The following is an 11,283-nucleotide window of genomic DNA, read 5'->3' on the forward strand; positions in this document are numbered from 1 at the left end:
TCTGATTTTCTGATTGGAGAGTGGCTTTATTGCAGGGGCTGATTAGGTTGTTTTATCTTTTGCTAGTTTTCTGATTTTCTGATTGGAGAGTGGCTTTATTGCAGGGGCTGATTAGGTTGTTTTATCAGGTTACTCGTGTGTGTTTGTTATTAGCTAGATTTGGTATTCAGTGGACATCTTCCGTTTTTTTGTATGTTTGGATGATTAATTTTAACGAGATTTTGTTGCTCGTAAAAGAACTTTTTTTCAGTGTAGTTGGAATGCTTGTGCACTAGCTCCTTTGGTGTTCTTGCACTATCTTCTAATATGCCTTTGGCTATTAAACTCGCAACCTTCAAGTAATTTGCTCAAGAAACTAGCTAGTGTATTAAACTGTATGACATCTTTTGGTTATGCTCGCCGTTTTTACACAAATGGCTAAATGCCCTCTCAGTCATGTGAGCAAACAACTAAATTAGAACCTCACTTTTTGCTCCACGAGCCAATTTACAAATGTTTAATGTTGTGCCACTCAATGTGGGCTTTGTCTTGCTCTTTAGACATGCATTGAAACTTCTCGGTGGCTACTCATCTCTCTTATCTTTTGTTCTGGACAACTTGCTGGCTGGGAAGTGCAGTCTGGCCATTAATGGACGTGGCCCTCGTGTTTTTTGGTCAAATCCCCTCACGCAGACAAATCCTGCAAATCAAACTTTTGAGTAAACTGAGATTTCTATGAACTTTCGCTGAGACATTTTGTGACACAAAAACTAAGTCTAAAAAAGTGAACTTGAGCATATTTGCTTATAGTTCAGCCATAAGATGCATTTCTGTTCCAACAGTCATTGAGAATGCAATCTGTGAAGCAATAAAGCCATGCTTAGGCAAGTTTCAGAATTTTTCATTCTAAATTAGGAAAGTGCACTCTCCTAGCAATTAGGTTTCCTAAGGTACCAATAATCCTTGTCATTGAGTACATTCTTGGTATGAACCTACAAAATGCTAATCAAAGAGCTCTATCTGCACAAGCAGTTACCAGAAGGAATATATATATTTGAAAGTATCATTAGCTCATAGGATTAAGATGTTAGAAATTGCAAGATTCCAGAGGAAGTAGGCCTTACGTTCCCTTCTTAGAAGTACAAGGTTTTGAATATAACGTACACAAGTCAACAATAATAGACTAATGGCTACTTTGTGCATGCGTATAGCCAATTGAAAGGACTAATGGATAAATTCCACATTAAAGCCCTTTTTAGGATAAAAAAAATTAAAGCTACTACGATAACACAGAAACAGATAAGTGACATTTTCTCATACCTCTCCAAAAGCATTGCTGAATTTCTGGTGTTGATAACCCTGGCAAGAAGAAACACATACTGAGTACTATTGTTTGAATCATTAGTAAAAATATAAAAATGTAAAGTTTGACCATCTTTACCTTTAAATATTGTTGGTATAGAGGTTCCGAAGTACACCGTTCTCCGATTTAGCTTCCACAACCACGATCTTGGAACATCAAGCGGGTTAAGGCTCGAATCATGGTCAGCGAATACCTGCATCGGATGGCATTTATAATCAATATCACCTCAACATGAAACAGAAGGAGCTTGAAAAGAATGAAACTGCATCTCACCTCGTTAACTTGAAAGTATGTGCCATTAAGTGGAAAGCTCCCTCTCATTGCTGTCCGACATGGTATCTGTTCACGATCAAAACAGGTAAACACTCATCATTGTTGTGATAACTTCTATTGGTGTTACAAGTGTTCAGTTGTGTTGTATAACATTAAAAGTTATGAAGGGTAGTTTTGTTTAGCATACTCTTACCAAGAGAGTTCCTCGGACTGTTTGTGAATTTGCTTCCCGTTCACTGTTGCATGAGAAACATTCCTTATCGTCACACAATTTTCCAAGTTCTTGAGAACTACACCTCTTCTCTGGTGGTTGAATGGAATTTGGTGTTTCACCTGGTATGAACATTAAGGCATTTAGTGAAATTGTATATTCAACATATAGAAAAAGAGGATATGTGTTAGCTTTGGGAAGTACACCACTTGAGAAGTATAGAGATGCTCTATGCCATGTCTCTAATCTTAATATGTTAATCCTATACTGGCTTTTCTTTATGGGTCCAAATGATAATAGTAGTCATTTTGACATTAGGGACTGTTCAGTTAGGTTTAGTAAAGCTAAGTTATCCACCTTGGAGGATTGTTCTAGGCTAAACTCTCAAATGAGGGTTGAGAATTTGGGGATGAAAAAGGAAAATTGGATAGTCAGACTTAAGTATTATATGGTAGTCAGTTTTTTTATTGATATCTACATACCTGGTGTCCAAATAGCCAACAAGTAATTGCAGGGATCATCTGGTTCTCGCTTATCCAACTGCAACTGTATTAAGCAAAGGCAGATTTAGTGAAGATTAAATCCGGATAGGTACTTAGTGGAAAAAAGAAAGAAAGAAGAGATAGCTACTTATCCCTTACAAGCTCAAAAAAGGGATAGTTAAACCATATTTTAGGTAAGTATGTAGTGGAATAAAAAAAGAAAGAAGAGATAGCTACTTATCCCTTACAAACCCAAAAAGGGATAGTTAAAACATGTTATTAGGTAAGTACGTAGACATTACTAACCAGTTCTAGAAGAGGGTGTGTGTCAGGAAGTTCATAGCTGCATTGTGAAGAACAAGAATCAGTAACATACATATGAGATGTTGGCTCACTATTAAAATGATAATATTCATATCAATTATCATGGATGCAATCGGGACAGAGGTGATGTTTTGTGATTTCTATTGGAAACCTTTTTTAACAACAAACTCCATTTCGTTTTCCATTGCTTACTTAAACATTGCTCCATCCATTTAATCCTAACAATACCAAATCTTTCATACAAGATAATTCTTGAATTATTAGAGAGATGACAGCTCATACTTACACTTGGTGTTCAGTTCGTAGTCGGCTCACGTTCTTTAGCTTGGGTGTAGGAATAGATGCAGCTTCTGGTGTGAGAGAAACTAAAGCTTTTGACATTTCACCGTCTTGGAGTTCCATGTTTTCTTGCATATAGTTTTGTAAATTCTGAGTGAACTCTTCCATGTTAAGTTTAATTGTAGGGATTTCGTCAGGATCATCATAGAAGTCTTCAATGTCCTCTACTATCTGTGTGCAGTCTGGCTCTGGTGTTGCTGGTTCTTCAATGATAGGTTCACATCTACCAAAATCAGATTTTGCATCTGATTCTTGGCTTGCTTCCAATTGCTGGTATCCATCCAACTGTTTTGCTGCCTGAGGGAGAGGCAAGGGAATTCTATTGTTCATCTCAGTAGGGTTTGTATAGGTAGTTCTGGCTTCAGTTGCACTCACTATGCTTTTCTCCTCTGGCCCTGGAAGAGCAAGCCTTGCACTGCATCCAACATGCTTTGTTAGTAACTTATCAAATGATCTTGCAGTAAAGTGCAATTTTGAGGATTGATATTATGCTTCTGATTCATGAGGGCTTTTTTTTTGGGTATGCTCAAGTTTATTTCCATATGTTGATAAATTGAGGTTTACAATAGTTAATATACCTTGAATGAGTCATAATGAATTTTTATTCATATGGTTGTTTTATTGGAACTATAGTGGCCTTTAAGTACAAATGATTGGAAGAATTGATGTGCAAACCTCGCAAATGCACTTGCAAAATGCCTACATTCTCCTCTCATTGGACATGCATTGCAATTTGGTTTGCTTTTTGTGCAGAAGACCTGCGTCAAAGAATGCCATTTAATTCATTCTTAGCCCGTAAAGTGAAGACAAATCACTTCATTTGCGAAATAAGATGACATACCTTTCCAAATGTTATCATCTGGTAATGCAGCTCATACCTGTTCGCAAATATTGAAATAGTATTGTTCAATTAGTATCCAATGTTATAGAAGAGCAAATTTTGTTTTTTGACTATGCAAAGTCATGTTTATAGATAAGATATAGTGTACTAATGTGAAGGTATTGTCCGATTTGTATTTACAATGTTCTTTGGTCAAGCTTGCACAGGCGTGGCCACAAATATTTTTGAATGGATTCCAGCACTGGGTACCTATGAGAGACAGAAACATCAGTTCCAGTTCAATTTGGATATGCTTTCTGTAAGTAAATGGAGCTCATAAAACTCACAGTTCAAGAAGATGCAATTGCAGTGACTCAGGCAATGGCTGTAGGGGTACCCATCCAAGCCGCACAGCTATACGTCCAACATTTGTGTCCACCTTCAAAGATATAACTACATATGTTGAGATCTGTTGCATTTATTCTGGTCAGTGATACTTCTAATACACACTCACCGGAAAAGCAAGATGGTGCAGTGTCAAAAGCCGCACACACTCCACACTTTTCAGCCCCAGTCCACGAAAGCTCAGCAGAAACTCTCTATAGGCACATATCAGATAGTTTTGGAATGAAAACCACAGAAGCATAATGCATATTCAGAACATTGTATACTGTATAAACACAGCCATATCATTTTTATATGACATGGGCATGCAAGTGATTGAGTTGCTGGAATTTAGTTTTTAAAGGTAGAAATGGGTTGGAATAATTCTGCGGGCTTACTTTGCTTGGTCAGGTGGAACATCCCTCAACCATTCAAGATCAACACTACCGTGTTCTCTGACCAGTCGGTTAAGGAAATCCTGCACAAATTTCTCAATCAAAATCAGCTGATCTAAAAGTTTTGGTGTGTGTAGGTGGGTACACTGAAAATTTTGAGAACTATATTAAATGTTATACTTACCTTGATTCTTTCTGCAAGCATATTATTCATCCCTCTCTCTTTGATGGTTTGGGCAATCTCACTAACATCTGCACATCTTACAGCTTCCCAATCCAAGGAATCCATTGTGTTTGCTGTTTTTTCCCTTTTCCTTCCATTTGAGTCTGCTTGTTTCCTTAATTTGTCCCAATCAAGCTGATCTTTTTTCTCTTTTCCAGCTCTTGTGCTCTTTGGTTTTGAGGTAGCAGCTTTCGTCTTACTAACCTCCTTGTTTATTGAATGACCCTGCTCATTTAAATCTGACTCTGCTACTTTCTGCATAACATCTATGGTCTCTCCAGAAATGTTCAAGCAACTTTGATGCATCTTATTGTTTTGCTCCTGAGCAAATATATCAACATTATTTGAGTTCCCAACCACCCCAATTTGAGACTGGGCCATGTTATTGCCTATCTGAATGTTATTGCACGGTTTTCTAGAACAGCTTGGTGCATCTTGAACATTCACTCTCAGCTCATTATGTACTGTATCTTGACTGGCAGATTCTGCTGTTACTGCACTCCTTTCACTAAGGCTGTCTTCGTATTTGTTTTTTGAAGTATTAGAAGATTCGGTTATTTCTCTGAACAAGTCAAAGCACTCAGCTAGGGATGTTCCTTGTCGGTTTATATTATGTCTATGGTCAGTATGCTGCATACATGTGGGTTGGTAACCTTCACAGTTTGAAGTGAGATGAGATGACATGTAGCTGCTCTTGAGACTGTAAACTTGATGCACCCTAGTTGATTCGGCCTTCTGTAAAAGCTCTACAAATGAAGTGGAGTGATCCAAGCTGCTCTTTTCACATCTATTAGGTGGATCCTCTGTTTCTGAGTTGCTCTCGCATGATCCAGTCTTTTCGACAGTCTGAGAAGTTGAAGAATCCACAGAATTTTGAGATGAAGCTACATCGTATGTTGTTCTCATATCCTCTTCTAAGGAACAATGAAATACTGTTCTTGTGATCTTGGTTGTTGACCTGTTCACTAGACCAGGTTCAGATGAATGTAATAGCTTGCATTCCGATTCAGTTGTTGAGATAACTCCCTCAGTAGTGCTTCCAGAGTTCTCATTTCCGTTAACATTTTTTTCACTATGCTCAGTATCATGGAATGTTATGGAACTGCAGTCACAAGCTGGCTGGTTTGAATTCTCACTAATGGAGACTGCTGGTTCATCTACTACTAAGCTTCCAGCCTCTTCATGGCATGCATCTTCATTCCTCCTTGACTTCAGGGGAAAATGTGCAGCAAGTGACATGAATGCAGAGCTGCAAGGAGGTACATATTAGAAATTTTATCACTTGGAATTTCTCTGATGTCAAATTTTATACTTATCAAGAAACAGTACTTCACCTAGACAGATGATCTGAGACATTTTGAGTAAGGAAAACTCCAACCACTGAATCCACAACTGAACCCTTCCATGGAGAGAAGCGTCTATCCCCTGTGGAAATAATATTATTCTGTTACAATATGAAGTTGTGACTTCTTATATCTGAAATTAAAGAAGAGTTCCCAAGTGCATCCTCTAACTAGCTAATCATCATATAATTATGAAAGATACGTTGGAAACTTGTTTAACATGAATTTCTTTGAAGGTGAAAGTTTATGTACCTTGCACAAGATGCATTCGTGCGATGAAAGAGTCTGCACGTCCATGGAACACTCTACGCTCTTCTTCCCACCATCTTGCTTTCTCTTCATCTGTTCCATCAATACCTTCACTATTTATATTATCCATCAAAAGCTTCCATACTCTATCAGTCTCTTGATCAAGGTCAACTTTAGGTCGTGCTCGACGTTTCTTAGTTGGATCAAAAGAACCGTCAAATGGTACAACAGTGCCATCTCTTCTATAAAGAACCAGTGCGTTGGGCTCTTGATTTTGTGTCTTATAGGAAGAGATGACATTATACCCTTGATAGGAAAATTTGCTACTTTCTCTATGTATGTCCAAACATTTGAAGTGCTCAGTGATAGCAGAAAGCAGTTGTTCAAATGTTACTTCTGGAGGAACACCTGCAATTAATGGCCAAGTTAAATTACATCCAAAATTGCATGGCAGAGTGGGTAACAACTTGCATACATTACAAGACTTCATTGGGAAGTATTGGCATACCTGATGTTGTGGCCAAAAATGGTTGGTTTTTATATATTACAAGACTTCGTTGTGAAGTGGAAAGTGGATGCCTCTTTGTCCTCTTCTTTTTTGCAAGTGTTGCACCCACGTCTGTGACTAGGGCATCAATGCATGTCTGAGTTCTTTCATAGTGATTAACTCTTTGCCCATTACAATCACTTGGTGGTTGTTTGGTGAGATAGGCTCTGTGCAAAATGTGCTCTGGTGTTCTAGTCAGTGAAGCCAAGTCACGAACCCTTGTAGGACCTCTAGATCTTCTCTTTGTTGACCTCTCGGTATGATACAAAGGTAGAATTTTCTCAAAAGCTTGCAGTTTATCTTGAGAGCCTTTCCCTGCTTCTCCAAGTGCAGACGAAACATTACTAGAGTTAAATTGAGGACCAGAAGTCAAGTAGCTAGATGTTGATGGTTTCCAAACGTTTTCTGTCATATTCACACGATAAGAGGTGCTTGGTATGGTAGAATTGTGTGCCTTGTCAGTCCTCTTCTTCTTGTATATGTACGGAAAATGCACCCACGACATCAGATTGTAGTATGCCTGAAAATTATTATAGTTAGCCCCAATTAAATTTCTGGCCCTTGGATCTGCTTGCTCAGCAGCATTAGAATATCTTCTCTTGGTTCCCTTTGCTTGTTCTTCATGTGGACTTTGTTGGGATGATTGAGTTTCACAATTCAACATGATTTGTACATTGTTTACCTCTCCAATATCAGTGCTCATTTGTCCTCTTCCTTTCATGGTATTGTCCTTTTGGGAATCTGTATATTGTATGGAACTATTTCTGGTGGAAGCTGCTGTGCTTGGGGGTTGTTCAGGCAGTGACAAATAATCTTTCAGGATTTGACTTGTAGAACTGACTAGATCATGGGCTATGCCTACTTGGGTGTTATCTGCTACTAATTCAACTCCATTGCTGCAAGAATTCAGCTCATGTGATTGTAAATCCATATTCAAAGACCTGCATGAGGAACTTCCATCTCCTGGTTCTTCTATTTCAAAGTTTAAGGCCCTTCTGCACGATCTTTTCGTAGACTTCAGTTTATTTGAATCAGTATGCTCCCTAAATTCCGTTGATGGTGGATGAGTTTTATTTTCATTGAGTGCATTCTTCCGCACATACTTTCTTTTGACCGTTGGATTTTCCTTAGAACCAGGAGGCTTTGGGGTTCTTTTTGGCTTGCCTTCTCTAATTACCTTGGGCCTGTGCTTTCTCCTTCTTTGTTTTAGTTGTGGTGTCTTGTTCAAGTCAATAATGTTGTTTACTCCCTTGTCGGAGTTGTCATTCTCCTGGAGCTCTGTGGAAAGAGTAGCATGCGGTGAATCAGGAGAAGCTTTTGCTAGATCTTTGTTGTTATCCAGCTCATGGATGTTGATTGTTGCAGAATTTGCATCCCATTGCTCCTCTATTTCCTGGCCTCTTCCATCATCTGCATTGGGGTTTGGTGTTTGAGACATTGGTTCTCTGTCTACTCTTGTGGACTTATCTGGTGTTATGGGTGCAAATTGGCCATATGTAGTCGCAGGTGGAAAGTTCAGATCACAAGGAGGATGTTGGTCAGCAAAAGAGAATTCATCTGCATAGAAACATTGGTTCATCTCCATATCAGAGAGGTAACAAAAACAAACTCCAAACTTCTTTGTTGATATATAAAGCTGCAATTAAAGTTGACATCTATTTGAAGGCACATAAAGTAATTATGGAGAACTTGCTCCTCAAGATGAAATTGTTACCAAAAACCACAAATGCATACACCATGTCATATACATAATTGAAGTCTTGCAGTCAGAACGCATGATGAATGAAGTAATCGAACAAGAACACTGTGTGATCAAATTTGTTATAAACAGAATACTTTTCATTTCTTGTTATACATAATCAAGTATTTTTTATTTCCTTGAGCAGTAATTACTGTCTTATAGATATCCTCACTCTAAACCTTCTAGCCATTATATAGCTGATTATTAATTTTTCGTTTCAAATGCTGTTTTCCTTTTTCTGACAACTATTATCATCTTCATGCTACTGGCAGTCACTTCTTCTAGCTATCCACACTACAGCATGCTCTTAAATTCAGTGACTCCTGAGTTCACTTCTCATGTGGTAACTATATGTCCCCTCTCGGTCAACTCCGGTGAATTTGTCTTACATGCTTTCCTTAAGGTGTAAGATATTAAAATGAGAGTTCATAACAAATTAATAATAAAGCTATTTAGACCACATTCATTGGTCACTGAACTCCTCTATGAAAAACTTATGGGACAGCCTCTGTCCCTTTATGTGTCTATCTCGTGTCTATCTCTCATCACGTGCATGTGTCAATCTCTCTCATCACGTGACACGAGGATACAACATGAGAGAGAAACTTTTAGACCCACCCACGAGGGTGCACGTGGTCAACCACTTGACCACCACCCGAGTGAGACCCACACCGGGCGTGGCGGTCACGTGGCACGTAACGTTTTGCCGTTAGTAAATATGGTACAAATAGCAACACTAAAGTTTAATTGGTTTAACTTACGCTGAGTTTCTCGGAGCACTGCACAACCATCACCATTCCCATCCTCATGCAGCAAGGGGTTCCCAGCAGCGACATTCGCGAGGGCGAGGAGCTCTTGACAAGGAATTCCTTTCCACGGAGCCATATGGTCAAAGTGAGACTCTGCTGAAGTACAAGCTCCGGCTCCAGCTCCGTGGTAAACAAATCTACTCTCTTTCTCGCGATCCAGCGAGCCGAAGTTTATAAGTACTCTGTTCTCTTCAGTTTCTTCTACACCAAATCTCAATGTCTCCGAGGCCATCAAAATTTCTGGCTGTGGTTTTGGGAGAATAGGCCTATAAGGAGTTGTTGGCATCCAATTGCAAGAAGAGCCTTGATCTTGTAAGGCATCTTCCCCCTGCCCACCCATATCCATCCCTCGGCCTTCTGAGGGACCCACCTGTTGGGTTTTTTAGATTTCTTCTCTCCCTCTGGTTTCCAGCTCCTCACTTCTCACTCAATTCAGTCTTTCCCAAGGCAGATTTTGATTTCTGGACATCAAGCTTTGAAAGTCTTCCTCCCTGTTAAGCCCATTTTACAGAATCACCTGCCATGTAGGAAAATGAGGCAATTTTGAGAATTTTCAGCAGAGAAAACACAGTTTTGAGCTAAAAACACAACAATTATCAGTCTTACCCAGCTCACCAAAAACCATCATCTTGTTGAAAACCAGATCTTTCAATCAAAATGGCAAATTCAGACTAGAGTGGCCAGCAAGAAGACCACATAATTGATTTAGAATTCCACCTCCTCACAATCACTGAAATTTGCAGTTTCATAAAATTAGAAGGCAGAACAGAAAACCGTACAGATGCTCTCACTGATCTCCACAGATAATGCCACTTTATTCTCTGCTGTTGGAAGAATTTGATAAACAAAAAATTAGCAATTATTCAGAGACTTCATGAGAGAGCTAACCCACAAGCTGAGCCAGTGCCTAGATCTCATCTCAGTCTCAGGAGGAACCCAAAATGGTGAAAAAGTCTTTCTCAGGAAACCGTGAAGGAAACTGAAAAGAAAAAAAACCATACACAAAGTCCCAGAGAGAGAGAGAGAGAGAGAGAGAGAGAGCTAATTGATAACTGAAAACTCCTTTTCCCGGTAAACGATTTAATCTCAATATAATAACTACACGAAATTATATAATATGACTTTATTTTTCTGTTTCTTTCTGTGCACTTGTTTGTTTGTTTGCTTAACAACTGGTGGGATATGGAAAATGTTACCATGTCTGCCGAGTAGTGAAATTATGGCTCGAGGACAGGGGCAAATTGGTCAAAGAACATTTGCCCAACGACCTCGGCGTGTGAATCGTCGAGGCAGGACTCGTACACGTGATCGAACGGAAAATCAAAGATGCTTACGTGGCGAACATACGGCGTCGTTCGGGGAAATGAGTTGGGACTTGGGCGATGAATACGATGCGGGGGGTTATATTTTTGCCCCTATAGTTACGTCAAATTCCAGGTAACGGAGCCATCGGTTACGGCGTTAGTGGTCCCCTCCTTCCTTGGCTGAACAAAAGGTGCACAATTTTCTAAGTAAAGGTTACGGTGTTGATTAAATTTGGTGCGCATGTGGCATGAATTTATGATGGTCATCGCATGGGGTGGGGTAGTAATTAAATTTTTTTTATTGGTTAACAAAATTGAAGAGTGGTAATTTGCTTATGATTAGTGCTAATGTCTGATTATTATTATTGATCATATATAATTATCATTGTTGAGCTTACTATACTCCCGAGCTACCTAGTTCGTTTGTGTCGATAAAATTTTTGTAACATCTATATATAATCACGATTCTTCGAAGTTTCGTGACGAAGTTTTAAAAT

At 39.0% G+C, this 11,283-nt stretch overlaps 1 protein-coding gene across 3 annotated transcripts; it reads right to left on the bottom strand.

The window, feature by feature from the left end:
* Positions 1-333: 333 nt before the first annotated feature.
* DML1 (demeter-like 1) lies at positions 334-10,572 on the bottom strand. 3 transcript variants are annotated; one of them, XM_021954461.2, is made up of 21 exons: positions 10,371-10,567; positions 10,098-10,212; positions 9,435-9,999; positions 6,894-8,489; positions 6,389-6,793; positions 6,128-6,218; positions 4,755-6,042; positions 4,574-4,653; positions 4,306-4,390; positions 4,139-4,230; positions 3,993-4,061; positions 3,813-3,849; positions 3,647-3,729; positions 2,919-3,386; positions 2,615-2,651; positions 2,309-2,372; positions 1,809-1,948; positions 1,616-1,681; positions 1,421-1,535; positions 1,300-1,338; positions 334-679 (listed from the first exon to the last, which is right to left on the bottom strand). In XM_021954461.2, the coding sequence occupies exons 3-21, from the start codon at positions 9,826-9,828 to the stop codon at positions 564-566; spliced, it is 5,265 nt and encodes a 1,754-aa protein (XP_021810153.2). In that variant the 5' UTR covers positions 9,829-9,999; positions 10,098-10,212; positions 10,371-10,567; the 3' UTR covers positions 334-563. The 3 variants fall into 3 exon arrangements, with proteins under 3 accessions (XP_021810153.2, XP_021810151.2, XP_088100995.1); XM_021954459.2 differs by having other exon boundaries at positions 10,089-10,212; XM_088244869.1 differs by lacking the exons at positions 334-679; positions 1,300-1,338; positions 1,421-1,535; ... (2 more) ...; positions 2,309-2,372; positions 2,615-2,651 and having other exon boundaries at positions 3,248-3,386; positions 3,550-3,729; positions 10,089-10,572.
* Positions 10,573-11,283: the final 711 nt, after the last annotated feature.

This window comes from Prunus avium, chromosome 7, assembly GCF_965620075.1.
Source record: "Prunus avium chromosome 7, drPruAviu1.hap1.1, whole genome shotgun sequence".
In the NCBI taxonomy this organism is placed as follows: Eukaryota; Viridiplantae; Streptophyta; class Magnoliopsida; order Rosales; family Rosaceae; genus Prunus; species Prunus avium.